The 27,063-nt window shown below is 49.3% G+C and overlaps 1 protein-coding gene across 2 annotated transcripts in view; it reads left to right on the top strand.

Annotated features, from left to right (window-relative positions):
* Positions 1 to 27,063, top strand: part of MCC (MCC regulator of WNT signaling pathway) — a 279,822-nt gene that overhangs the window by 237,002 nt on the left and 15,757 nt on the right. For both annotated transcript variants that reach the window (XM_081231323.1, XM_081231324.1), the window contains 4 exons: positions 1,595 to 1,778; positions 15,142 to 15,376; positions 18,887 to 19,093; positions 23,443 to 23,543. In XM_081231323.1, coding sequence (XP_081087449.1) covers positions 1,595 to 1,778; positions 15,142 to 15,376; positions 18,887 to 19,093; positions 23,443 to 23,543 — 727 coding nt within the window. The remainder of the gene's footprint in view (positions 1 to 1,594; positions 1,779 to 15,141; positions 15,377 to 18,886; positions 19,094 to 23,442; positions 23,544 to 27,063) is intronic.

Genomic DNA, 27,063 nt, shown 5'->3' on the forward strand with positions numbered 1-27,063 from the left:
ATATCTTATTTGTGGAAGGAGAAAAAAGCATGAAAGTTGTCAGAGAAGTGGCCAGAGGGAGGTCCAGGGAATCTTAGCCTGCGGGACATGCACACCCACGTTTCCTCCCCCTCCTCTGTAAAGCAGAGCGTTGACTGACTTTTTAGCAGCTCCCTAAGACAGGAATAAAGACACAGACCTACTAGAGAATGGACTTGAGGATATGGGGAGGGGGAAGGGTAAGCTGTGACAAAGCGAGAGAGTGTCATGGACATATATACACTACCAAACGTAAAATAGATAGCTAGTGGGAAGCAGCCGCATAGCACAGGGAGATCGGCTGGCTCGGTGCTTTGTTACCACCTAGAGGGGTGGGATAGGGAGGGTGGGAGAGAGATGCAAGAGGGAAGAGAGATGGGAAAATATGTATATGTATAACTGTTATAAAGCAGAAACTAACACCATTGTAAAGCAATTATACTCCAATAAAGATGTAAAAAAAAAAAATAATCTCTTCCATTCTGCTGACAATGGCTGCTGACCTGTCAGCCTGCCCTAACGTGCCATGTAGTTGCACAGGGAAGCAAGTACTAGTTGTAACATTTACCCACAGTGTCAGTTATTGTGGGTTTTTTCTTTGTTTCTTGTTGACTGCACAGGCGTTCATTCTAGATTATTTAGACCAGTGCTTTTCAAACTGTGCCTGGGAAGCTGGAGGAGTTTCTCTGGGCCTCAGTGGTGGGCGTGGAGGGTGGAGAAGCTGAGTGTATGCCCCCCACCCCTGCCCACTTCAACCAGTTCCACATTTGCCAGTTCTGTATCTTAGGCTTTGGCATAAGATTTCATATATACATACTTAGAAGATCATGGGTCTGGGCTGCAGAGGTAACAAACCAATGACTTATTTAGCCGGCATGGTTTTTGAAAACATAACAAGAAAGTGACTGTCTTGGGCAGGGAATTCCCTGTCTGGCTCTGTGGTGGTGGCCACGACCCTGACTTCTTGCTCCAGCCCAGTTTTCTGGTCTCTGGAGGCAGGGGAGCTCGCCCCTCGCCATGACCTAGCTCAGAGAGAAGGGTCAAGGATAGCGTCCATAGAGAACAGTCAGAGCCAGTCTCAAGGTCTCGTTTTAACCATTAGTTTTGTGTCCCGTGCCTACACAAAACTCTCAGCAAAGCTGCAGACTTGTGGAGAGATCGCAAGGTTTGGCCTCAGTTTCTCCCTGGCCTCATTCACAGGGAAGTACCAACCAGCGCAGGGGAGAAGGGCCACGCAGGAGACTTGGGGCTGGACGCGGGGAGCAGCCAGGAGCCTGGGGAATTAGAAAATCATAGCAGGTTAGAGCTGGAAACAGACCACAGAGCTCCTACTGGCCAGCCCCTCATATGTCGGGGAGGACCGTGGAGGCCCGTGGAGGCCAGAGCAGAGAAGATGCCTTCCTCAGTGTAGTTTCTCAGTGAAGAGCCAGGCCCGGGATGCACATCTCTTCACTGGCATCCACCACTGGACTCCTCTCTACTGTGCCACCTCCACCCCGAGCAACTGGCTTCTGATTATCCAGACTCACTCCTCTAGACCAGCGCTGATTAACCCATTGGTTTCTCTGCCATGCAGGAGACCCGTCAGGGGATGAAAACATCACTCAGATGCTCAAGCGAGCTCACGACTGCCGGAAGACAGCCGAGAACGCCGCCAAGGCCCTGCTCATGAAGCTGGACGGCAGCTGCGGGGGAGCCTTTGCTGTGGCCGGCTGCAGTGTTCAGCCTTGGGAGAGCCTGTCTTCTAACAGCCACACCAGGTAATTCTCGGCCTTCCTGCCGCGAGCTGGATGCGTGCCCACGGGTAGTCCGCTCACTAGGCTTGACGTGCAGTGACCCGGCTCTTAAGGACTGTGAGGCTTGCGGGAGGGCAGAATTCTACCCCCCACCCCCACCCCAGCTTTCAGCCTGCTCCCGGGAATCAGAATGGGAGAGCTGGAAAGCGCCTTCTCACTTCACCAGTGTGGGAACTGCCGCCCAGAGAGAAGGGGTGATTTGCTCAGGGAGGTGGAACCCAAACCTACCTTTCTGTCCGGTACACTTGCCCCTTTTGGTTCTACCCTCCATTTCGTTATAGTCCTTGATTTTCAAGAGGTATTGGGGGCGGTGAAGAAGGCCCATGTGCTGCAAATGGTCCTTAAGCACCCAAGACCCAGACCGCATCCTATTTCCAGGCTCCATTCTCTCCCTTCCTCTTGTGCCTCTGTCCTTTGTAAGCCCCTCTCAGGCAACAGACTTCCCTTCTCCCACCTCTTTGCCGTGTAGAGTGATGCATAATCATAGCGTGTGCTTAGCAGACACTTAGTCATGAACCTGGGTTCAAGATCAGTATCTGTGGATCTAGAAAACTGAAGTGGGTACTTGAAAAAGATGGGGAGGAAAGCAGTGAACACCTTGCTAAGCATAATTGGCGGAAGCCATTGGATTCTATTGGATGTGGGTGGAGGGTCAGAATGAAACTTTTTCTAATGACCTTCTCATTTCTTGCCACCAAAAACTCCTAAAAACATGAATGCCTTCCCTTTTTCCTTCTTTCTGTAAAATTATAGTTGATTTACAATGTTTTGTTAGTTGCTGGTGTACAGCACAGTGATTCATATAGATATATAGATATATGGATATATATATGGATATATGGATATGGATATATGGATACATATATATGGATATATATATATGGATATTTGTTTTTCATATTCTTTTCCATTATGGTTTATTACAAGATACTGAATATAGTTCCCTGTGCTATACAGGAGGACCTTGTCATTTATCTATTTTATATATAGTAGTTTGTATATGCTAATCCCAAACTCCTAACTTATCCCAGCCCACCCCCTTTCCCCTTTGATAAGCATAAGTTTGTTTTCTATGTCTATGAGTCTATTTCTGTTTCATAAATAAATTCATTTGTATCATATTTTAGATTCCACATATTAGTGATATCATATATTTGTCTTTCTCTGTCTGACTTCACTTAGTGTGAGAATCTCTAGGTCCATCCCTGTTGCTGCAAATAGAATGCCTTCCCTCTATATCCCAGTTCTGTCTAGAAAGTACTTTTTAGAGATTGTCATGTGGTAACCAAATCACAAAAGACAGGAAGGGTAACTTACCCCATTTGTACAGGTGAGAAAACCTAGGCTCAGAGGTGAGAGAGTGACTTGCCTAAATAAGGTCACGTGGCTGATAGATAAGAGGGAAATCAGAACCCGAGCCCAGGACCTTGGCACCAAGCATATTATTCTTTTCACTAGGCCAGGTTGGATCTCATGATTTAAAAAAAAAAAAAAAAAGTGTCTGCTTGAAGGTCAAGTGACCAAAGCCACATAAGGGTGGATTCAATCTTAAGAGCAAAAGGAGAGATACTGATGTTTTTTCGGTACCTGAGAGAAACTTAATGGTCCCATCTGTCTTTCCCTCTGGTAGGACCCAGCCATCTGCCTAAGTGCAGATTTAACTGTCCTGGACCTGGTGCCTCAGGAAAGGGGACATTCCCAGTAATGTACCTGGCCAGGTGCCCACAAACACAAGGGACTTATTTCCTCTGGACTGCAGCAACAATTGTCTTATTTGGGGAAGCACAGATTATCATTTATTTTTTTCTTAAAACCAGATTCTTCTGTTTAAACACAGAAAGCAGATGCTCTTCTTAATGACTTTTCCCAATGTGTATAATTTCTACCTTCATTTAGCATAAAAATGTAGTTCTCATGTTGTCAATGATACTGTTCTGTTGCATTAGTGAACACAAGAATTGGGGTGACAGGAATTGTGTACCATTTCAGTGGCTTATAAGGGGTGTGTTACAGATCTTTTGCTCATCCCTCCCCACCTGCAAAATAATTTTGTTGTTTTAATCTAAATCAGAGACAAATTTAGAGCCAGTCAGGAGTGGGAATGTTTTCTCACCAGCTATTCAGTGGAGACCCTGATTGTGAATATTTCTTAGAAATATTTTAATGTATGGATGAGCCTTGGTTTTTGAGACAGCCTTCTTAGAGAAGCTTAATTTTAGGTAATGTACTTCTGTAGGTTGACATAAACTCAGAACATAGTTTCAGTTTGCAAGGATGACCTCACTGAAGAAAGGCTCTTGAACTAAATTCAGTCTTCAGTGGATCTTTGCATCAAAGTACAGAGACCTTTAGCTCAGATTTTACTCAATTCTCCTTAAAAATTCCCTTTCACACTCCCACCCAAATCAGAGCAGCTCAGAGAGGGGGTTACAGGCATTCATGTGGCAACACACATTCTTGGGACCTGATACAGCCAGACTACTTATGTTCAGTGTGGCTCAGAAAAAAAGTCCCAGACCACCAGATGCTTTCATAATTATAATAATTAATTTTGTTTGTAAATCTTGCCATTCCACTCAGCCATTCCCACATGTCAAGATTATGGAAGAAAGAAAGACAAGAGGCTTTCTGAGTTGGAGCTTTCTGTGGCTCCATCACTCGCCTCCCCTCCTCCCACTGTAGCCAGCTGGCAGAATTCTAATCAGAGAGTCAGCCAGCTGTTCCTCCAGGTCTCAGGAAGGGAATGCTGAGTACCAGGCCTCCAGACGCCTTTCTGGCAGCACAGGGCAGCCCCCGGTAACAGCAAGGTCATGGTTTCAGAAGGGAGCAGCTGAGGGGCAGTTACCAGCAAGGAGAATAAAAATGGTAGGCAGCCCATCAGTTGACTCTGTAGTCGAGCCCAGGGATGCTGCTGTTTCAGTTTTGAAACATTTCATTTTTTGCAAAAATACAGCCATGGCCGCCACATCAGAAAGTGTAATTATCTTAATGGACAGAGTAACTAGGTAATGTGGGTTGCCTGGATAGTTTTATCCATGTATCACAACAGAGAGGCAAATGGACTAAATTGATGAGAAGTGGGAATAGGAATTCTTAGTCAAGCCCACCCTTTTGGTCAGGCATCACAATTTCAGCTCACTGGGTGGAAGCACAATCATCGATCTAAATCTATGAAAGGACAAGGGGCCAAGATAGAATAAGCCACAGCAAGTCTGTCCTCATGGAGGCTGGAGTCCCTTTTGTCCTGCCATCAGGTGTGGATTGGGTTGAGGCTTGTGAGACTGGTGATTGCAGCCTTGCAGTGAGCTCTGGGAACATCCAGGGAGCCGGGGTCCCACCTGGCTGACCACTCACACTGGGGCGTAATCCCCAAATTGGAATGGAGAGTGGTGGAGCTCCCAGCCCTCACCCTCTAAGTCGGTCTTGATTAAGATGAACTTTCACTGGGACGGAAAGAAAGGCTGAGGACAGTGGAATCACGTCCATTGAAAGGGTAAATGGGATTGAAACAGCCATCCAGTTAGGACTGGCCTGTGCCCCACCACCAGCAAGCTTCCGGGCATGAGAGTCAGACTAGGTCTGCCTGTCGTAATAGGCGTCTTTACTTCCCTCTGAAAAGCAGAGGTGCTTTCCCCATCCAAGTACCAGGAGAGTCCATCCAAAGTCCTTGGGATTAATGCCAGAAGTGCTGGTAAATTCTGAAGCCCAGCTCAGACACAGTCCTGCACATGACAGCATGGTGCTCAGGACTCCTGCAAAAGTGTCCTTGTCACTTATCATTTCGATTCTATGGGAACTAGAGACCTGAAATGCTTTTGCTTTTCTTTTTTTAAGACCTAACTTGCTGATCTCAAAAGAATTATATGCTCATTGTAAAAATAAACTGAACAGTTAAAATCCAAGCATGAGGTAAAATTCTCCATGCTAGGACCCTCCCTGGAAAGGACACTGCACACAGTTTGGAGCATATCCTCACAGATTTAAGTGTCCATTTTTTATGACCTAGACCTTTGGTTGCCAATGACAGAAACATACTCAAATAGCTTAAAAGGGGGTCTTGGTGGAAGGATATCAGGTCTCCCACAGAGGAGCCACGTACCTGGGGAGAGGAGAGCCAGCCACCTGAGCACAGCCGGGCCAGACCACACCTGGCCAGTCCGGACTCCGCACATGGCTTTCACCTCTTCCCTGCTGCAGGCTGCTCCCCAGATGACAGAAAACCAGCACACCACCTGCTTTAGTATACCAGGCTGACTGGTTTCTCTGGTGTCAAGTAAGAAAATCCTGGGAAGGAACATCTTGCCCAGCTGGGCTCAAGTGCCTACCCAGTCATCCGTGGCCATGACAGTTCTTGCAGGAGCCACGTGGGCAGAGAGAATGGGTAGGTCCCAGAAGAAGGCGGAGGGTGTGTCGTCAGCAGACCAACACATGGCATCTTTAAAAATGTGACTCCATCTCATTTTAACCCAGTAAGGATCCTATTTAGGTGGACTCTCTCGAAACTTGCTTTTTCCCCTTAGTATTATATTTTCAGGCATCTTTCCATGTGTGTCGTTCTTTTCAGTAGTGCCCAGTCTTCCACTGGATGGCAGTTCGTCATGTATTTAGACAGCTTCCTCTTGTTTGGATGTTTGTATCCAGTTTTTTACTATTAAAACACTGCTGCAGTCACCATCCTTGTCCTTATACCTACCCACCTCGTGCAGTTTCTGTGGGACCAATTCTGAGAAGCAGAATGTGCTGACTCAAAAATGACTGTTGTTTCAAATGTCAAATAGCCCTTCCATACATGATCCAGCCAGTGTGTGAGGACCTCTTCCTCCACACCCTTGCTGAAACTGGGTAGTATACATTTTTTTAATTTGGCCAATCTCTAGGCAAAAAAATGCCCTTAATATTTTACTCTGTACCTCTTAATTATTAATGATGTTGAAAATCATTTACAGTCACCCCTCAGGATCCTTGGGGGATTGGTTCTAGGATTCCTGTGGATACCAAAATCTGAGGATGCTCAAGTCCCTTATATAAAACATGGTAATATTTGCATTAGAACCTATAAACATCCTCTCATATATTTTAAATCATCTGTAGGTTACTTAAAATACCTAATGTAATGTAAATGCTATGTAAATAGTTGTAAATAAAATGTAAATGCTATGTAAATAGTTGCCAGCACATAGCAAATTCAAATTTTGCTCTTTGGAACTTTCTGGATTTTTTTTTTCCCCCAAAGGTTTTCCACCCGCAGTTGGTTGAATCCGCAGATGCAGAATTCTTAGATAGGGAGTGCCAACTGTAAAATGTTTAATGTTTTTAATGTCAGAGAAATTGTTAGCAGCAGTATAGGTGTCAGGTCTAGATGGTGTCTATCTTGGTGTGTTATCAGCAGCCAAATCAGGAGCAGTTTAATATTTGTTTTAGAGATGCCTGGTTTCCAACCCCATCGTAACGGCACCATATAAAGACCTGCAGGAATAGAATCCGTCCCCTAAATGTGTCTCTCATTTTACCTTCCACTGTCAGCTGAGTTTCTGGAACCAGGCAGTTTTTGAGGACTTCAGTTATCTGGCAGAAGATTTCCTCTACCCATGTAGTCATCCCCTGGGTATCCACCGGGGTATTCATTCCAGGACCCACCATGGACTCCCCCGGCCCCCATCATAAACATAGTACTGTATTTATTTTTAAAAACCTACGTATAAGTGACCTGCACACTTCAAGCTCATGGTGTTCAAGAGTCAACTGTTTTTTTTTTTGTTTTTTTTTTTTGCGGTACGCAGGCCTCTCACTGTTGTGGCCTCTCCCGTTGCGGAGCACAGGCTCCGGACGCGCAGGCTCAGCGGCCATGGCTCACGGGCCCAGCCGCTCTGCGGCACGTGGGATCTTCCCGGACCGGGGCACGAACCCGCGTCCCCTGCATCGGCAGGTGGACTCTCAACCAGTGCGCCACCAGGGAAGCCCTCAACTGTATTTTTTTAGATAATTTTTCCTCCCCAAACTGCTCCTTGAGAATTCTGATCATCCTCTGAGAGCATTCAGACCTAAGAGGTTTGGATTGTGTTGAGGACTTTTACTCCTATGTGACAAAGAATTGTCAGAAAAAAAGAGGTAGGGGGGCATGGGGGGATACCCAGCACAACACTGCAAAATTCAGGCAGTTGACAAGGCCCAAGCTTCTGCTTAGAGGAGTGGGGTCGAATGTCACTGGCCTGACCCCCTCCTTCAAATAAATTTAAAATGCTCAGCCAACAGAAGGCCCCCTGGTGGCACTTTCCTTCTGAAAATGAGCTCCTCCTTGGTGTAAATGAGATCCTAACTGGGGCCAGGTAAGACATTGATAAAGACTTCAGGAAATATCCACCTCTGTTTTCAAGGCAAAAGAAATATGTTCTTTTCTCTTTCTGCCAAGACAAGATGAGGAAGCTGGAAAAAAAAAAAAAAAGGATTTTTCTTCTAAAAGCAGGATGGGGAGTTGTCTTGAGGACAGGTCTGGGACATGGTGGAGAGGGACAGAAGAGAGGACATTTGAAATCGACGGCTGCTTAAATAAACTGCTGTATCCGCGTCCCACTGTGAACAGGGCAGGCAGGAGGGTGGGCTGCCCCAGGCTGGCCGGCGTGCGCTCGTGTGCGGTGAGCAAACAGATCAGCTGTCAGCTGGCAACTAATGGACGCAGAGCAGAGCCAGCCGAGGGGAGCTCAAGCAGAGAGCATCATGGTAAGGAGAAACCCACGCAACCTGGCCCAGCTCCTCGAAAAACCAGGGGAGAAGACAAAAATGTGCGGCCCCAGAATCCTGGGACCAGCTGGGGTTTGCTTCCTCTGCAGCCCTCCCCGCAATCCCTCTCACCCTGGAGAGGAGTAACTCGGCCCACTGGGAAAGTGATTTATTCCCCCTTGACAACTGAGCTCACCCGGCATTCCGAGCCGGGAGAGTTAATGGATGACTTAACCCCAGCCCGGCAGCCAGCAGCCAGCGGCAGGCCCTCGGGAGACCGACAGCGCCTTTGTCTGCAGGAGGCCGGAGTAAAGGCCGCGGCTTCCCCTCCTCTTACCATTGTCATAATCATATTCCGCGGTAGACCATTAAGAGCACAAAGCAGAATTGTAATTAACCTCGCCTGATCTGTTCCCCGCTGGTGTCCTGGAAGGGAGAGAGGGAAGCTGGAGAGGGGCAGCGGGGCTAGGCGCTTACCTTGAAATTTAACTTTCCCCTGGAAAAGCACTTGACAGCTCTGAGCTTCCCACAGGGGTAAAATCAGTGGAGGGAGATCTTTTGTCCTTTTTTCTTTTTCTTCCTTTCTTAAAACTATACCCACAGCAGGGATGGTGAAACAAAAGCCTTCCTCACCTGGCCTGGGATCGGGCGCCAGGCCCTAGAGGGTTCCAGGACCCCCCAAAGCCTGGCAGCCTCTGCCCGCCCCCACCTCATGTTGGTGTCTCCCAGGCAGTTCTGGGGGTTTGCAAGTCCAGTCAACACTTGCTGCTCTGTTTTCCCCACAGATGGATGGTTTTCTACAGGACCTGCTAGGTGGCTGACATCCCTGGAGGGAGGCCCTGAGCCTGGTGTTGGGTGTCTCAGGGCCAGTGGCACAGCTGTGCTTCCTCCCCGCCCAGAGCAAGTGCTGTGTGGGGGCTGCCGGCCTCAGGACCCATTGTCTCATTTCCATAGCCTGGTGACATGGGAACTGTTAGTATCCCCACTTTGTCACAGCCCAGAAAGGTTGGGTGATGTACTCTGGGCCATAACGCTAGGCATTGGCAGAGGAAGAATGTTTACTCAGGTCTGCCTGATGTCAGAGACCTCAGAATCACTGGTACCCACCAGGTCAGCCCAAGAGCACGGTGGCTCTCCCTAGAGAATTTGTGATGGGGTGCCGTTACTTTACAGGCTACTTTGCAAGTGCCCAGTTATCCTGTGGGGTGGACCAGTTGTTCTCAAACCAGGCTGTGCCTCAGAATCAGTGGGAGAGTGCATTAAAGCAGACGGCTGGTCACCCTCCCACCACCCCTGAGTTCCCGACTCTCTGAGTCTGGGTAGTGGGGCCTGGGAACCTGCATTCCTGACAAGTTCCCAGGGGATGCTGCTGTGGTCAGCCCCTTGACTGCTCTTTGACAACCACTGGGGAACACCAGTCCTGCTAAATGGAAAATATGCCAACATATTATCCTTTCAGGGCCTGCAGAATAATTAAAGAACTCTAGCTTCTACTGTCCTTTGAGTTTTGAAATTTTTGTTAAATTTTTTATTGAAGTATAGTTGATTTACAGTGTTGTGTTAATTACTGCTCTACAGCAAAGTGACTCAGTTATACATATATATGCATTCTTTTTCATATTCTTTTCCATTATGGTTTATCACAGGATATTGAATATGGTTTACTGTGCTCTACAGTAGCACCTTGTTGTTTATCCATTCTATATATACCAGTTTGTGTCTGCTAACCCCAAACTCCCACTCCATCCCTCTGCCAATCTCCTCCCCCTTGGCAACCAGTCTGTTCTCCATGTCCCTGGTTCTGTTTCTGTTTCATAGATAGGTTCATTCGTGCCATAATTTAGATTCCACATACAAGTGATATCATATGGTACTTGTTGTTCTCTTTCTGGCTTCCTTCACTTAGTATGATAATGTCTAGTTGCATCCATGTTGCTGCAACTGGCATTATTTCGTTCTTTTTTGTGGCTGAATAATATTCCATTGTATATAGATACCATATCTTTATCCATTCATCTGTTGATGGACATTTAGGTTGTTTCCATGTCTTGGCTATTGTAAACAGTGCTGCTGTGAACATAGGGATGCATGTGTCTTTTTGAATTATAGTTTTGTCTGGGTATATACCCAGGAGTGGGACTGCTGGATCATATGGTAATTCTATTTTTGATTTTTTGAGAAACCTCCATACTGTTTTCCATAGTGGCTATACCAACTTAGATTCCCACTGACAGCATAGGAGGGTTCCCTTTTCTCCACACCCTCTCCAGCATTTGTTATTTGTAGACTCTTTAATGGTGGCCATTCTGACCAGCATGAGGTGGTACCTCACTGTAGTTTTTTTCTTTTTTTTTTTTTTTTTTGTGATACGCAGGCCCCTCACTGTTGTGGCCTCTCCCGTTGCGGAGCACAGGCTCCGGACGCACAGGCTCAGCGGCCATGGCTCACGGGCCCAGCCACTCTGCGGCATGTGGGATCTTCCCGGACCGGGGCATGAACCCGCGTCCCCTGCATCAGCAGGCGGACTCTCAACCACTGCGCCACCAGGGAAGCCCCCTCATTGTAGTTTTGATTTGCATGAAATTTCTTTTTTAAGTGACAGGAATCAAAGAGTGGCTCAAGTATGTTATATTTCTAAAAAAGCATTTCAAAGAAAATATGACAAAAAGGTCACCCAGGTATTGGTTTAGCTCTGCGTTTTCTCTATGTTTAAATTTTTCCAAAGCAACTTTGAATGAAAAGAAGAACTACAGTTGTAAAGTGAGCCTCTCGTGCTGGGTGCCAGCTTCACGGGAAACGATCTCCTACCTGAAGCCTCCTCCCCACTCACTGGAAGAGCAGTGTTGCTATTTCCCAGCACCGCGCTGTCTAAACACGTCATGCCTGGGAGCGCATCTCCACACTCAGCCCCGTGCAATGCTCCGTGAACAGGGCCACCACTTCAGTTCGCTCTAATTTTGTGGCTCATGTGTGGAAACTTAGGCATCTGTCCCTCCACGTTGTGTTGACAGTCCATGAAGGCAAGCTCTGAGTCCTGTTGAATGGTTTTGTGTAAGGCATGCCTGTCACCAAGCTGTTTGCAAAACAGGTCTTTACCAAAGAAGGCTGAGATCCTGAGGGAGGGACCCTGTTTCCTCCCTAGGATGAATCCCTCTTGTTGGGCAGCTGTCATCCTCAGAAGCCCCCGCTGGCTCCCCAGCGCCCTCTGCTGGCAGTACCGGTTGCTCCTTCATGCTTTTCTTGGGCTGCTTTGTTTCTTTATGCAATTGCACCTGAAGTGTTCCAGCTGGAGGGTATTGCTGCTTGTCCCATCTCGTCCTTTTTAAAATACAGCTTGAGAACACATAACATTGATGATGAGTAATTTTTAACCTCCTTCCTGCCTTCTCAGCTTCCACCGTCTCCCCCAAGCTTGTTGCGGTAGCCCCCAAGAGGTCTCCCTGCCTCTGCCATTGCCTCCCTGCATCTCTCCTAGTACAGCAGCCAGAGGGATCCTGTTAAAGTGGAAGGCAGATCACGTCACTCCTCTATTACAAGCCCTCCAGTGGCTTCTAAGTCTAATTCTAGAGAAAAAGACACAGCCCTTACGAGACCCTATGTGACGTGGCACCCTGTCCCCCCACATACACACCCTCCTGTCTGACCAGCTCTCCTCCCTCTCCCCTGGCTGACCCCCATTCAGCCACAGTCTTATTCTTGCTGGCCAGCCGGCCTTGCTGCCTCAGGGCCTTTGCATTTGCTGTGTCCTCTGCTTGGCTCCCTGTTCCTCCAGATACCCACAGAGCTCCCTTTCTCACCTTCTTCATGTCTACTCCTTGAACTCTATTTGCAAGAATCACCCCATCCCCTCTTTGTGATCCCCATAACTGCATCATTTTTCTCCCTGGTACTTCTCCCTGTCTGATGTGCTGTCTGTTTTACTTGTCTCCCCTGTTAGAATATGAGTTCCATGAAGGCAGAGATTTCTCTAGGGCCTAGAAAAGTGACCCACAGTAAGTACCCCAATATTTCTTTTTTTTTTTTTTTTTTTTTTGTGGTACGTGGGCCTCTCACTGTTGTGGCCTCTCCCGTTGTGGAGCACAGGCTCCGGACGCGCAGGCTCAGCGGCCATGGCTCATGGGCCCAGCCGCTCCACAACATGTGGGATCCTCCCAGACCAGGGCACGAACCCATGTCCCCTGCATCGGCAGGCGGACTCTCAACCACTGCGCCACCAGGGAAGCCCCCCCCAATATTTCTTGAATGAATGAATGATGGCTATATTTACTGAGTGCTTACGGTGTGCTGGGCACTATTCCTGACACTTTTGGTTTACCTCATTCAATCCTCACCACAACTTTAGGAAGCACGTACTGTATTACCTTCATTTTAAAGATAAGGAACTAGGCACAGAGAGTTTGAGTCGTGCTACCTCTAAATCTACAAAGTGTATAAGATGCTCGGGTCCCAGGTAAAGGCAGCACCGCTGTATTCAGGTTCCCCAGAGAAATGGAATCAACAGGTGTGTGTGTGTGTGTGTGTGTATGGATGGAGAGGCTGATTGATTTTAACGAATTACCTCATTTGATTATGGGGGCTGGCAAGTCCTAAATCTACAGGGCAGGCAGGCTAGAGACCCCAAGAAGGGGTGATGTTGCAGTCTTGAATTCAAAGGCAGTCTGGAGGCAGAATTTCTTCTTCCTTAAGGGATTTCCATCTCTTCTTTTAAGGCCTCAACTCATTGGATGAGACCCACCTACACTATGGAGGGTAATCTGCTTTACTGAGTCTACTGATTTAAATGTCAATCACATGTGAAAAATACCTTTACAGCAACATCTAAGAGGGGTGTTTGGCCAAGCAGCTAGGCACCATAGCCTAGCCCAGCTGACATGTGTAACTAGCCATCACAACCTCTGAAAAGGTGTTGTGTGTTGGTCAGATTGATCTTGCTCCCTTCATCTCTAAGGAACATCCCACCTGTCCTGATGGGGGTTGGGGGGTGAAGGATGGTAGGGGGCCGCAGAGAGTCTGTGGTGCTTGGGAGCTTCCAGTCCTGGCAGGGGTTCTCTGACCTGAAGACCACCCCAGGCCCTAGGAAGTTCTCTTCCTTGTGTGCATGGCCTACCATCTCTTCTCACCCTTCTCTTCACGGAAGCCTCGATTTCTTGATAACGTGTCACGTACAAGAGTGGAATGGCCCTTGGTCACATCGAGGTTATGGGGAGGAGATACATCTGCTGTGTTGGGGTCTTGGCCTGTTACCCCTGTTTCAGTGTGAGCTGAGGAGGGCAGGCCTGGCCTCAGGGCAGCCAACAGCCTATGGATACCAGTCCCTGCTCCTGGCACAGCTTCCAACAACAGGAATCTTGGGGAGACAGGGCTGTGGAATGGGGAGACTGCAGCCCAAGTGGAGCTGCACCAGTTTCCGTCCTCATGACCAGGCAAGCTACTTAATGACTCAGAACCTCCGTTTCCAAATCTGTAACGTCAGAGATGATAATGCTGACCTGCACTATTGTGATGAAAGTTAAATGGGCCCCTGCTTGTTTTTCTGCCATCTTTCCAAAGCCAGTTCCATGAGGGCTACATCAAGTGTAGGTGGGTCCAGAGAAACCGCCGTAGGTGCATGCTGGCCTCAAGTGCTTGAGAACTGGGTACAGTGGGCTTCATTCTGAGCCAGTGGGGACAGCCTACAACCGTCTTGAGCACCAAGCCTCAGTTTTCCTGTGGTTCTCACCCTTCCATGGTACTCTGGAACCCACAGAAACTTTCATGGACCACCACATTCCAGGGGTTCAGCCCTAGGTGCTCCTCAGAACTGCCAGCCCCTGCTTGGTCACCATTCAGCATGGGTGGCCAGGGGCCCCTTGGACCAGCCTGAGTCCCTGTGGTGGACTTTATACTCAGCCTTGATACAGAGGAACAGCTCTGGAGGCCCGGGGGCACCCTGCTTTCTAAAGTTGTGGCAATATTACACACACAGAGGGTCCCCCATCACTACCACTCCTTCCAGCTGCCACCCCCAGGGGACTGCTGTCAACAGTCTGGGATGTGTGCGTGCACAATGCGTATGTGTACACACACACACACACACACACACACACACAAAATCTGTAGATCATGCCATAGGTATTTTGTTCTTCACCTTGCTTTGTTCCCTTAACATATCCCTTTTTTAAGTCCTATGCATATATACACCTATTTTTATGACATATTTTTCATCCTATTTCCTCACTCAAACTCTCTCCACCATTGCCATAATTATTCCTGTAATGTCCACGTCATGTCCTTCTTTTTGATATGTACTGTAATTCACTAAACCTTGCATTCCGTGAAATGTCTTTGTACATATGTATCTTGTTACTTCTATGGAATCATTTCCTTAGACTTCACTTCTAGGGTCCACACCTTGTCTTAAAGGGTGTAAACATTTTCTGATATTCTTCATACTCATTTCTCTCCCAAAAGGTGGTATCAATTTACTGTGCCATGAAGAATGCTTTCTTTGTTGTTGTTTTTGGATTACCATCTAAATACTGTTGGAGAGGGGAGGGTGTGGAGAAGAATGAGGGAAAAAAGACCTGTTGGCAGCAACTGGAAGTGCGATGGGTTTTCTTTGTCTTCTCAGCACAACCAGCTCCACAGCCAGTAGCTGCGACACGGAGTTTACTAAGGAAGACGAGCAGAGGCTGAAGGATTACATCCAGCAGCTCAGGAATGACAGGGCCGCCGTCAAGCTGACCATGCTGGAGCTGGAAAGCATCCACATCGATCCTCTCAGCTACGACGTCAAGCCCCGGGGAGATAGCCAGCGGCTAGACCTCGAAAACGCGGTGCTGATGCAGGAGCTGATGGCCATGAAGGTATCCGCATGGGGGGCTCTTCTCAGGCCCGGGTCCCGTTCACTCCGCTGTCACCAGGAGGAAGTATGAAAAGGCCTCTCGGAAGTGGTCAGCCCATCCGTGGTCAGCCGCCTCTCCCCTGGAGGGCAGGCAGGGCCTCATGTGTAGACAGGGATGGTTTCAGTACGTCTGGGGGTCACTTGAGCTGGATGTGTTCCTAGAGAGGTGAGCTGAGCACTGGAGAAACCTCAGGGGGTCCCAGGCCAGAATGGAACACCTTGTCTCCAAGAGAAGCCAGGAGAGACCTCTGCAGGGCAGGTGGGGAGCAGCCTCTGTCCGCGTGAAAAGAGCCCTGGTCTCCAGAATGCTTGCAGGTGCTTCCCGGGTTGATGCTGACGTTAAGGTGAGGCGGGGAGAACAGGGCGAGGCCAGTTGCGGCATTCAGACAAGAGCCCTGGTTTCCTGACCCCCTTGTCCCTTTGGTGTTGTGTGGAACATCGGTAACCCTCACCCCTGTCACCCTCCGGGGTAACTTGCTGCACATCCTGCCTTCGGTGGCTGCTCGAGCTGGACTCTGGGTGAAGCCTGGGAGGACTTTGGGCCGTGGCAGCAGATTCAGGTCAGATATTGGCCTCACCGTCTCAGCTCAGACCCTCACTTGACTCCTGCTAGGGAATCCTCATGCGACGTTGGCTGATTTCCCCTCTCACTGCCCAGGAGCCGGGCATTGTGTCCATAACCGCAGTACCTTTTCCCCTCTCTGTGGGCCTTTGCACCCTGTGGCATGAACTGTGAAGCTGCCTTTCCATTACTTCTTCCAAACATCATGTTTCCTTTGGCCAAAGACTCCAGATTTCTTTTATATTCAGGCCAATATGTTGTGCGACAAATTCAGTGTTATTTTGGCCAGGAGAGATATTTTTGGTGAAATAAAAGCTCTAATATTCCCTTTGCTACTTGCAAATAAAATGTATACACATCAGAGAACTTTTCCAAAAAAATAGGAATTATAGAAAGCTGGAAGAGAAATAACCCATCATATCGTGACCCAGGGGCAGCCATTGGGTTCCCTCACTAGGAGTTTTTGCAGAAAAACATCAGAGTCACCTCCCTTCCCTGTAGGTCCCTAACAGTATGTTCAAGGATGTGTGCTTGCCCACACCAAATCCATTGCTGCAGATTTTGTCGGATTTTACCATTTGGTTCTAGGCTACAACTGCTGAGAGACTCGAGTTTCCTGGGTTTTTTCACTTCTTGTACTTGGTCTTCAGTAAACAGCTTTTGATTTCTAGATGATTGACTTGGCTCCTTCTCAAACCCACTCTTCTTTTTTGAACATCCCATCCTTTCATTGTGACTCCTCTTCCTCTTTCTCTTTAATTGCTTTAAATATTTATTTTGTCTTCTCCCTTGTGACTTCTGGTTCTTTAAGTGCCGATTCTACCTCACCGTGACTCACTTCTGTTTTCTCTTCGTGTGTGTGTGTGTGTTGGGGGGAGAACGTGGGTGCCAGCTCCCCCTTGGTGGAGGTTGTGTCTTCCGTGGGGTCCCGCAGGTCCTGGGTGGAGATGTCCCTGTAAACGGTTGTGTCCTTAGATCTGTTGGGACCCGTGGGTTTCAGAGGTTTAGGGCTAGTTTTTGCCATATTTTTGGCTGAGGATTCCTGTAGCATATCTACACATGCCTCATGCCTACGTGATTCCTCAGAAGAGGCTCTTCTTTCTTCTCCCACCCAAAGCCTGAGTGATGACACGTTTCCTCACCACATCCTCGCCACAGGGAGGAAGTCTTCTCGTCTCCTCTCGAGGCGGCACTTGGAGAGTCCTGGCTCCTGTGGTGGCGGGGGGGGTCTCAGTCCTGGCTGTCTGCCCTGCCCTTGCATAGGTGCTGAAAGCCCAGGGCCTGGGGCCTCCCTGCCTGCCTGATGCCTCAGGTGGCCGGCACTGTGGCCACCTTGCCTTTCCTCTTGGGTGGAGTGCCTGCTTTGTTTCTGGCACCCATGGATTCACCTTTCCTTCTTTCAAGCTTGTGTCTGTATGGTTGTTCTGGGTATGACCGTCCACATTAGCTCAGGTTGCAGTGCTGTGTCAGAACCTTCAGAATCCGGCTCCTGATGGCAAAAGATGAGAAGGCTCAGTGTATGGAAAAACCTTTCATCCTGGTTCTATGTCATTGTTAGGAAAGGTTTGGCTTCTTCTTTTCAGTGGTCGCTCGGCTCGGCACATGGCCTTCTCCATGGCTAACGCCCCCAGCCCTGAGTATGACTAGCCATGGTGGGTACCCTCTAGGTGTTTCCCCATGTTGGAGGTGAGAACATCTACTCTCCAGGTCTGGCTTACCCAGGAGAGCACAGCAGGCCTATGGCTTGTCACCTCAGAGAAGGGTCACTTTGGGGGTGACCTTGGTGAATCCCTCTCAAGGCAGTGCCTCAGTGTTATGAAGTAAGATGATAGAGATAGCTGGGGAGACGGACCGGGTGGTCATGGGGTGTTGGACTTGCCCTCCAGCAGAGGTGAGGGACAAGAGTCATGCGTGGGCTCACCTTGAAAGTGGGGCAGGGGAGGGGGAATATAGCTTAGTGGTTACCTGGGCTCTGAGCCAGACGTCCTGGGTTCAAACTCAGGCTCCACAGTTTACCCAGTAATTGTGGGCTGAGCTGGTGGATTTCTCTCTGCATGCCTCAGTTTCCCCTCCATGAATGGAGGAAATACTCATAATACCTACCTCAGGTTGGGAGGATTAAGTGAGTTACTTAGTGTAAACATTTAAGACAGTGTTACATGCTCAGTAAATGCTGGTGATTACCACTGTTGCCCGGCTCTGGTCCCAGTACAGCACGGTCCCGTTTGGGAGTCACTTCTTTCTCTCCATAGCAAACTCTGATTTGGCTTCTTTAAGATACTTGAAGAAGTTACCTGAGGAGCAGTCACCCGGGAAGGGCTCTGTTTCGATTCGTTTCATTTGGGGCGTAAAGTAGAGAAGAGCTGGGGGCAGTATCATTGCTCTGCACGCTTCCCAGCTGCCTGGCACAGCTCAGGGCCCCAGACTGCCATCAGGGGTGATTACATATGTGGATTGGTGCTATGGAAAATGGAAAAGGAAATGGGAATTGGAAGGGACCTAGTCAGACCCAGCCTTATATGAATGACCCTTTTACAACCTCTTTGATGAAGGTTAGCCTCTGCCTGCCAGAAAACTGGTTTCTGTCATGGCTGATGAGACCACTGGGGACATGGGCGTTGGGTATTCCAGTTGTTAGAGAGGTTTTCCTTATAGTGAGCCAAGGTCTGCTTGCCCGTAACTTCTACCCATTGATCTCAGTTCCGGTGCCTGGTGACAAGCGCATGGTTTGGTGCACGAGTCCGTCCTTTAAGATGTGCGAAGACAGCCATCTAGTCTCCTCGGCGTCGTGTTCTCCCCAGCTGCCTAGTGATCCCTCCCTCCGGGCTGTGGGTGGTAGCTACAGACCCCCTTCCCCCGCCCAGCCCTGCTCTCACCCCGTGGGCGCCTCGTGCGCTCTGTGCTCCGCAGGAGGAGATGGCGGAGTTGAAGGCCCAGCTGTACCTCCTGGAGAAGGAGAAGAAGGCCCTGGAGCTGAAGCTGAGCACGCGGGAGGCCCAGGAGCAGGCCTACCTCGTGCACATCGAGCACCTGAAGTCCGAGGTGGAGGAGCTGAAGGAGCAGCGCACGCGGTCCCTCAGCTCCACCAGCAGCGGCGGCAAGGACAAGGCCGGCAAGGTAAGGGCACAGGGACCCTGGGGCTCGGGCCTCGCCGCCTTGCATAGGAGCCGAAAGCCAGTCTAGAAATTTGAAAGAAGGGGACATTTTGCGGGCAAAGAAACCAAATCCACAGTTTGAAAAAATCTCACTTTTATGGACAGTTAAAATTCCATACAATTCAACTGTTACATACAGTTGAAGCATTTTCACAGATCACGGTCTGATCCAGGGAGCGATCTATGCAGTGGTCCAGGAGTCTGATACTGGTTCCACCTCTTCCTTCTATCCCGTGTCACACAGTGACCATCGTTGGTTGATCACTCTGGGCCCGATCATTGCATGTATCATCTCCCTTAAGTCTCACGACTCTCAGGAAAGAAGAGTTATCCCCATTTACATGAGGATAATGAGGTTTAAAAGAACTGAGGGGGTCTCAACAGCTAGTGAATGGCAGAATCGAGATTTAGCCCCAGTTTGGCTGATGGCCACTCCTCCTCTCGTCTGTTTCCTCCTCGACTTCCAAGAGGTGGGAGGCCGGAAGCATCATGAGTCAGAGAAGGAGGAAGGCGAGCCCCGCATTACCCAGAGGATATCACAGAGAGTGGGCTATCGATGATATCATCTTGCAAACTCACACTTTCATTAGCCCACAAGTCTTTTTTTCTAGAATCCAAGCTCATTCCATCAGCCTCTATCTCAGAGTGATTCCAGATACTGCACTGGAGAAAAAAACAGTCCAGAGTTTAAAGAAAGATATCCCTCGCCCCAGGGTGCTGGAATTCTGTGCGTCGGATTTTCTGTTGCTGACAAACGCCAGCTTCTCCTGACCCCACTTCGTCTCAGGCCCAGGACTTGTGGGCCTACGCTGACTTGCTGGTCTAATGAGTGGCCCCTTACGGCCCAGATGCAGTGATGTCTTCACGAGAGTAGTGTACCTGTGAAGAAAGCACCTTGATGATACTGTGTGGCCGTGAAGAAACAGCTAAAACAGCTAAGAACTGACACGTGCTCCACAGAGGCCACAGCTACCCTTTGCCTGCCTCTCACCTGCAAGGGCACCAAGGGAGTCCATAGCCATGGTACCCAGCTGGGCCACTCTCCTGAGGCCCCAGCTGCTTCTCAGTCATCCATTCATGTGATGGATGTGATTTGGTCCAGGCAAGATGCTGGAGGCTGTTCCAGGAGTTTAGATTGCCCTGGAATGGGCAAATAGATGATCACAACGCAGGGACACAATGGTCTTGGGTGCAAGGATCAATGCCCGGCGCGAGGGGAGGCCACAGGCCAGACCCACGATCCAGATTTGGAGATTCGGGACAGGTTTCCTGAACTGAGAGCCAGTGGAGAGTGGGTGCTAGCCTGAGGAGGGGGGCCAGGGCGGACCAGGAAGTCCACCCTAGGCCAATGGAATGGCAAGGGCAAAACCTGGAGGGAGGAGGAATCCATACGCTGGCTGGGGAGACCAGCCAGCTGTGCCGTCCTGAGGCGGGGAGGAATCGCTGAGGGGTTTTTGCAGGGGGTGAGGTGACACAGTCTGAGCTTTGGAAATGTCACCATGTGGGTGCACCCTGAAACCACGTGTCCGGTGCTTGGGGAGTCTGATCATGGTGAGCAGCAGCCTCTGCGGGGCTGTTTCACACGGGAGGATCTGGGGCTCTGTTCTGTGCCAACAGCTTCAGAATCTTTTGAGTTTGTTAGCAGTCACTTTGGGACAGAGCCTGAGAGACAGAGCCCCAGCGTTCGTGTGCGCCCTTAGGGAGTGGTGCAAACGGACTACTCAGGCTCTTGCCAGAGGCCCAGGGACTGAGCATCCCCGTGGTTCTTAGTATTTATTTCGACTGGGGGAAGCTCTGTGTTTCGTGAATGGCTTCAAAGAACAGAAATCTCTTTGATGGTAAAGGCCAGATGATTTATTTTTATTTTTATTTTCTTACATTAGGGTAAGGAGCTTTATTAGAGTGCTCTTTGTTGTTCAGGTAATGAAATTAGAGGAAGCTGATTATTTTGCCTTTTAAAAGTTATATCCAGGGCTTCCCTGGTCACGCAGTGGTTAAGAATCCACCTGCCAATGCAGGGGACACGGGTTCGAGCCCTGGTCCAGGAAGATCCCACATGCTGCGGAGCAACTAAGCCCGCGCGCCCCAACTACTGAGCCTGCGCTCTAGATCCCGTGAGCCACAGCTCCTGAGCCCGCGTGCCACAACTACTGAAGCCCGCACGCCTAGAGCCCGTGCCCTGCAACAAGAGAAGCCACCGCAATGAGAAGCCCACGCACTGTAGCGAAGAGTAGCCCCCGCTCACCGCAACTAGAGAAAGCCCACACGCAGCAACGAAGACCCAACGCAGCCAAAAATAAAATAAATAAATTTATTTTTTTTAAAATGTTAGATCCAGGGCTTCCCTGGTGGCACAGTGGTTGAGAGTCCGCCTGCCGATGCAGGGGATGCGGGTTTGTGCCCCGGTCCGGGAAGATCCCACATGCCGTGGAGTGGCTGGGCCCATGAGCCATGGCCGCTGAGCCTGCGTGTCCGGAGCCTGTGCTCCGCAACGGGAGAGGCCACAACAGTGAGAGGCCCGCGTAGTGCAAAAAAAAAAAAAAAAAAAAAAGTTAGATCCATTTACTGTATCAGTAATACCTCCCTTCTGGGCTATTCATTTGGTCTTACTTGTTGGCAGATGAGGCAAGCAGTCTGGAGCAGAGGCTGGTATACTGTTAACATTTTAGGATTTTTGGGTCATGTGGACTCTGCTGCAACTACGTAACTTTGCCGTTGCGGAATGGTACTGTGAAGGCAGAGACAATACAGACACAAAGGCACATGGCTGTGTTCTAACACTTTATTTATGGACGCTGAAATTTGAATTTCATATGATTTCTATACATCACAAAATATTCCTTAGAATTTTTTTTCCATGATTTTAAAAACAAAAACAATTCTTGCCCTGTGGGCCTTTTATAAAAACAGGTGGCAGGCCAGATTGGGGTCTAGAACATCCACTCTCGCTTCTGAGGCGGGGGGCTGTCATGCTTGGTTTAAAACTTCCCTCCAGCCAACAAGCTGAGTCCCAGATCTTGCCCAAGTGATACTAGGTTTTTTCACTTCTTGTCTGTGTGCAACAGAGATTACCAGACGTGTTCAGTGAAGGGCACTGGGTGAGACAAAGCTGTCCCTTGTCCTTAAGGAGTCTTATGAAACGTTAACCCCGAGGGGAGTCGCTGTATACACTAGAAGAGGGTGTTGGACTCTGGGGAGACTCCAGGGCTAGTGGATGGGGGCTCCGGTCTGCAGGTCGCCAGGCGGAGAGGAGGGAGGGAAAGCAGAGCTGGAGGAGCACGGGGGTGGGGGGAGTTCAGGTGCTGCGGGCTCCTCCAGAGGAGCCCCATGTGGTGGCGTTTCTGTGCCAGTGAGCTGAGGGGACCCAGTGCCCCCTGTCATCTGGATTTCTAGAGCCAGGTTCATACTTAATGGAAGCGCTCATTCCATCATGATACAGCCTTCTGTTTACATTCTGTCTCAGTATAACAGATCACGGGCTTTTTATTCTCAAGCCTGGGCTGTAGTCAGCCCTCTGTAAATGTCTGCTGAGCAAATTATCAGGTGAGCGCCGTCCCCTGTGCTTATTTCACAGCACAGCAGCTGCCCTCTGTCTAAATGCAGAGAAGGCAGAGCGCTCGGAGGGGTGTGAGCATTGCTTTGTGAATCGTCCTAACTCCATTTAGGATTTAGGCATTCTGGCTCTTATGTTTCCTCACCTGTAAAAGGGGAGGATTTAGTTTAGGTGGTGTCAAAGCTCCTGTCTGATGCTAAGGCACATCTTCTGTGAACGTGTGCTTCTGTTGTCCTCCTCCTTTCCTGGGTCTTCTACATGATTACACTGAACCCAGTAAAGCCCCTAACTCTAGGGAAGATTGGTTCTCTCCCCAGGGGACGCGGGATGAAGGGAGGGACGACCCAAGGATACTCACATGTGTTTCCCACTTTTATGAGCTACCAGAGGCTTAACCCAGTGGTGAAGGGCACTGACCTGGCATCAGTTGGCATCCTGGTTCCACCGTGTCCCTGCTGGTGACCTGGGGCAGTGTAACTTCCCTGTGCCCTAGTTTTTCTCCTTGGCAAAGAGGGGATAATGACAGTATCTGCCTCAGAGGATCGTCACGATGATCAGATAAGAGAACATGTGTGGAGAGGGCTCAGCCCAGTGCGCGGCTCCCTGTGAGGGCTCAGAGCGCGGGGCAGCCGGCCGCAGACGTCGAGGGGACGTCGAGGGGCGGAGCTGCCGCCGCCGCCGCCCGTCACCTCCCGCGTCTGCCTCCGGGTGCCCTCGGCTTGGCTCCAGACCTGACCCGGCTGTGTTTGCGTCCTCAGGAGTCTGCGGACGCTGCCTCCCCAGCTATGTCTCTGGCTGAACTGAGGACGGCGTGCAGCGACAGCGAGCTGGCCGCGGAGTTCGCCAACGCCATCCGTCGGTAAGCGCCCTGCTCACAGCCCCGCCGGGCAGTTTATTCCAGGAGTGACGGCTGGGTGCCAGGTTCTCCCCGTGTGCTCCTCGTGGAGCATTACAGGCTGCCTGGGAAGGAGGAGGCGCCCATACGGGCTTCTTTGGCCCAGACCTGGAGGCCAGAAAGGGGAATGACGGGGAGAATATATACAGTCATTTCACCTGCAGGTAGAAGAGGCCTCTTTCTGTACTTTTGGTTGTGGTGTGGCATTGGCTAGAACCTCAGGACTGTGTTAAATGGTGAGGAACAAATCAGGCATCTTTTCATATCACTGGGATGGAATATTGCAAGTAAATTTTGTTGGATCTTTAGGGAATTTTTAACAATTTCTTTGGCTGCTTTATATGTGTATCGTATTTCTCAAATATAAAGGTAATTAAGTTGACTGAAGGAAAAAAAACAGGCATCTTTATCTTGTTTCTAGCTTCAGTGAGAATGCCTCCCTCCGCATCTCTGGCTCTTTCCAATCAGACGGTCTCATTGTTGATTCACTGCTGGACGTTTTTCCTCTATTGCGGCTGTTTCTTTCCCTCTCTTCTTTCTCTCTGGATCTGTCTTCCATATTCCTAACTTTTCATACTCTCGCCACCCTTCTGCACTCTGTTCTAGAGGAGGGCTGTCCAGTCGAAAGGTAATGCAAACCATGCCTGATGTCCTAAATGTTCTAGGAACCACATTTAAAAAGTAAAAAGAAACAGGTACAGTCCACTTTAACAACGTATTTCATTTCACTCATTGTATCCAATATATCATTTCAAAATATAAATCGATATTTTTAAAAGATATTAATGAGATATCTTTTCTTCTATTTTTTTTTTTTTTTTTTTTTTTTTACTAAATGTTCAAAATCTACTGTAAATCTAGTAAATTTACACTTACAGCACGTCTCAGATTCAAGCCAGTCAACATTTCCAGTGCTCAGTAGCTCACGTGGCCATGACTGCCCGATCGGATAGTGCAGTTCTGGGGAGGTTCTGCAGCTTTGTTTCCCAGCTCACTCATTTATTCCTTAGCTAGAGCCATCATGGTGTTTGGATGCTGTGTTGAGTTTATTTTGGTGATGAAACCTATCATCTCTTGTGTCATGATATGATACCTTCTTGCGTCTCTCTGAGGATATTTATTATACTTATTCTAAAATGTTATTTTGTCTACTGTATTAACTTTCCTCACATGTGAGTTTTTAAGGTTGAGTTTTGTGACTCTTTCTGGGCTTTGGCTCACAAGCTTGCCTTCTGGGCTTTCTATTCCTCCCGGCTGACAACTGGTCTGTAGGCCTCATATCTGACCCAAGCGTCTGGTCCCCTCTGGTTCTAATGGCCAGCACCTCTCACTGAAGCACCTCTGAATCCCTTTCTTCCTTTTTTAGCAGCTTGCTTCTGTGTGCATTTTGAGTTGTGGTTTCCTTTTTCAAGAAGAATAAAAATCTGCCTTTCCTTTTTTTATGATTCCTGATGGTTTCTGGCAGACAAGAGCACTCCTTAGTTTCCATCGTGCTTGAGGGGATTTGGGGTAGGAGGGGAAGGCTACAGTGTGTGCTCAGGCTGCTGTCTTGGTCCAGCCAGGGCTGTTTATCTTATAGTGTAGCCTCCAGGCTAAGGGTGGATTGCAGGCTGCCATGTGGGGAACCTCACTACCCTCCTGATTTACTCACTGCCACTCTTTGTCTTTCCTTCCAAGTTGTAATAGCTCAGTTTTTACATTGCCAGTGCCTCTGGCCATGTGGTTAAATGGTAATCGCTTTGCTTGAGGCAGGAAGAGAGAAGCTGCACAGAAAATGCCCTCAGCTAATCCTAATGACGTGATTGCGCCAGAAATTCGGGATGCCAACCACCCCCTGCTGCCAACAGGGAGCCATTTGGATATTGTATCTGTAAGCTAAGCCCCTGCATATTTCCAGTTCCCCGAACCTCAGAGGCCTTGCTGGCACAAGCAGGATGCAGGTTCTGCTGACTAAGCATAAAGGGATTTCATTTGTTCTGTCAGTCACAATGGATTTCCAATAGCCAGCCTTAAGTTGCTTAGCATGGATTTCTAATCAAGCCCCAGATACATGGAGCCAAGAAAGAACCCACAGGGCTACAGGAAAAAGGAAAATAACATAATTATACTGTAAATATAGCTTAGAAAGTGGAATCGTCATTTCATGAGGATATATAATACAGACACCTAAAGGCTGAGGTTTGGGGATGTTTTTATTTTTAAAAATCCAGTGGAAACTACGACCTTCTTTGAAGGTATTAAATCACCGCCACACTAGTGGTTGAGTCAGTTGAGGGAACCTTCCCAGAATTTTCAGACATATTCCTACCTTGGAAAAGGATGGTTCTCAATACCAAAGCTGTGGGCCAGGGGAACCAGACTGAGAAAAGCAAGTGTGGCGAGGGGGATGGAGCAGAGGCTAGGCATGGTCTTTTCTGGAGGGGAGCCCCTAGGCAGGTGCCAGGGACATTCCAGTCACTGGTCCTGGGTTCCCGCCCTGTCCCAGCCTGGTCTCCGCAACACCTAGCCCCTGCCCTGCAACCCTGCGCTCCCGGTGTGTCTGCTCCCAACCTTCTTCTGTTTGGAGCAAAACCAGGCCTCCGTGAAGTCACACATTTACCGGCTACCTCCCATCTGGTCTGATTTCATTCCCTCCACTTCCATGGACGTTTATTGGCTCCGGGGTTGCCATAAAACCCCATCTGGATGACCAGGTTTTCCAGTCTTGCACATGAGGTTTTTCTTTATCAGGGCGCCTTGTCTTTGCCGTTGTCTGCATAGGCTGCGTGCTACAAAACCCTTCTCCATCCCAGATCCCTCTCCTGCTCGTGGTCCTAGTAAAATTTAACTGAACCACCCAAGAAGTAAACTATACAAATGCGGTTAAGGAGAGGGAATTTTCAGAAATGAGTTTTCTTTGGACTTAACGCGGTATCCGTGTAGCGTGCCTTCGGGAGCCGAGCACAGCTGAGAGGAGCAGGCGGTTCCATCTTCGCCATGCTTAGAAAGCAGCGAGGGGCAGGTGGTGGTCTCCATATGATGCGGGAAGAGGCCAGCACTGCAAGGCCCAGCGGTTTCCCAAGGTCACACAGTGAGGCAGCGGGGAAATCGCAGGCCCCGCCCTCCGCGTCCCTGCCGGACCCCCGCGTGCTGGCAGAGGTTTGCTTACAGGTGAGTGTGAGCTGAGCCCGCTCGTGTGGGCTCACCTACACCTGGACCCGGCGTAGTGTGCGTGGCCTGGGCGGACGGGAATCCCTGTGCTCCTGGTACACAGCCGCCCATCTGTCCACCGAAGGCTGAGGGCACGTGAAGGGCTGGTGGTGAGGGCGGACTTCCTCAGATGCACAGAGTGCAGGTCGTTGCGGTTCAAAGGTAAGGATGCTGTGCCCCTCAGTGCTGAGGGACAGGTAGGGAGGAATCAGGAAAGGGCTGTGATGTGGTGAGCAGCAGCATGTAGCATCACCTCAGATGCTTCCACACCCCTGTCCCTGGGCCCGAAGGCAGG

Source organism: Mesoplodon bidens (genome assembly GCF_964165515.1).
Source record: "Mesoplodon bidens genome assembly, chromosome: 4".
NCBI lineage: Eukaryota > Metazoa > Chordata > Mammalia > Artiodactyla > Ziphiidae > Mesoplodon > Mesoplodon bidens.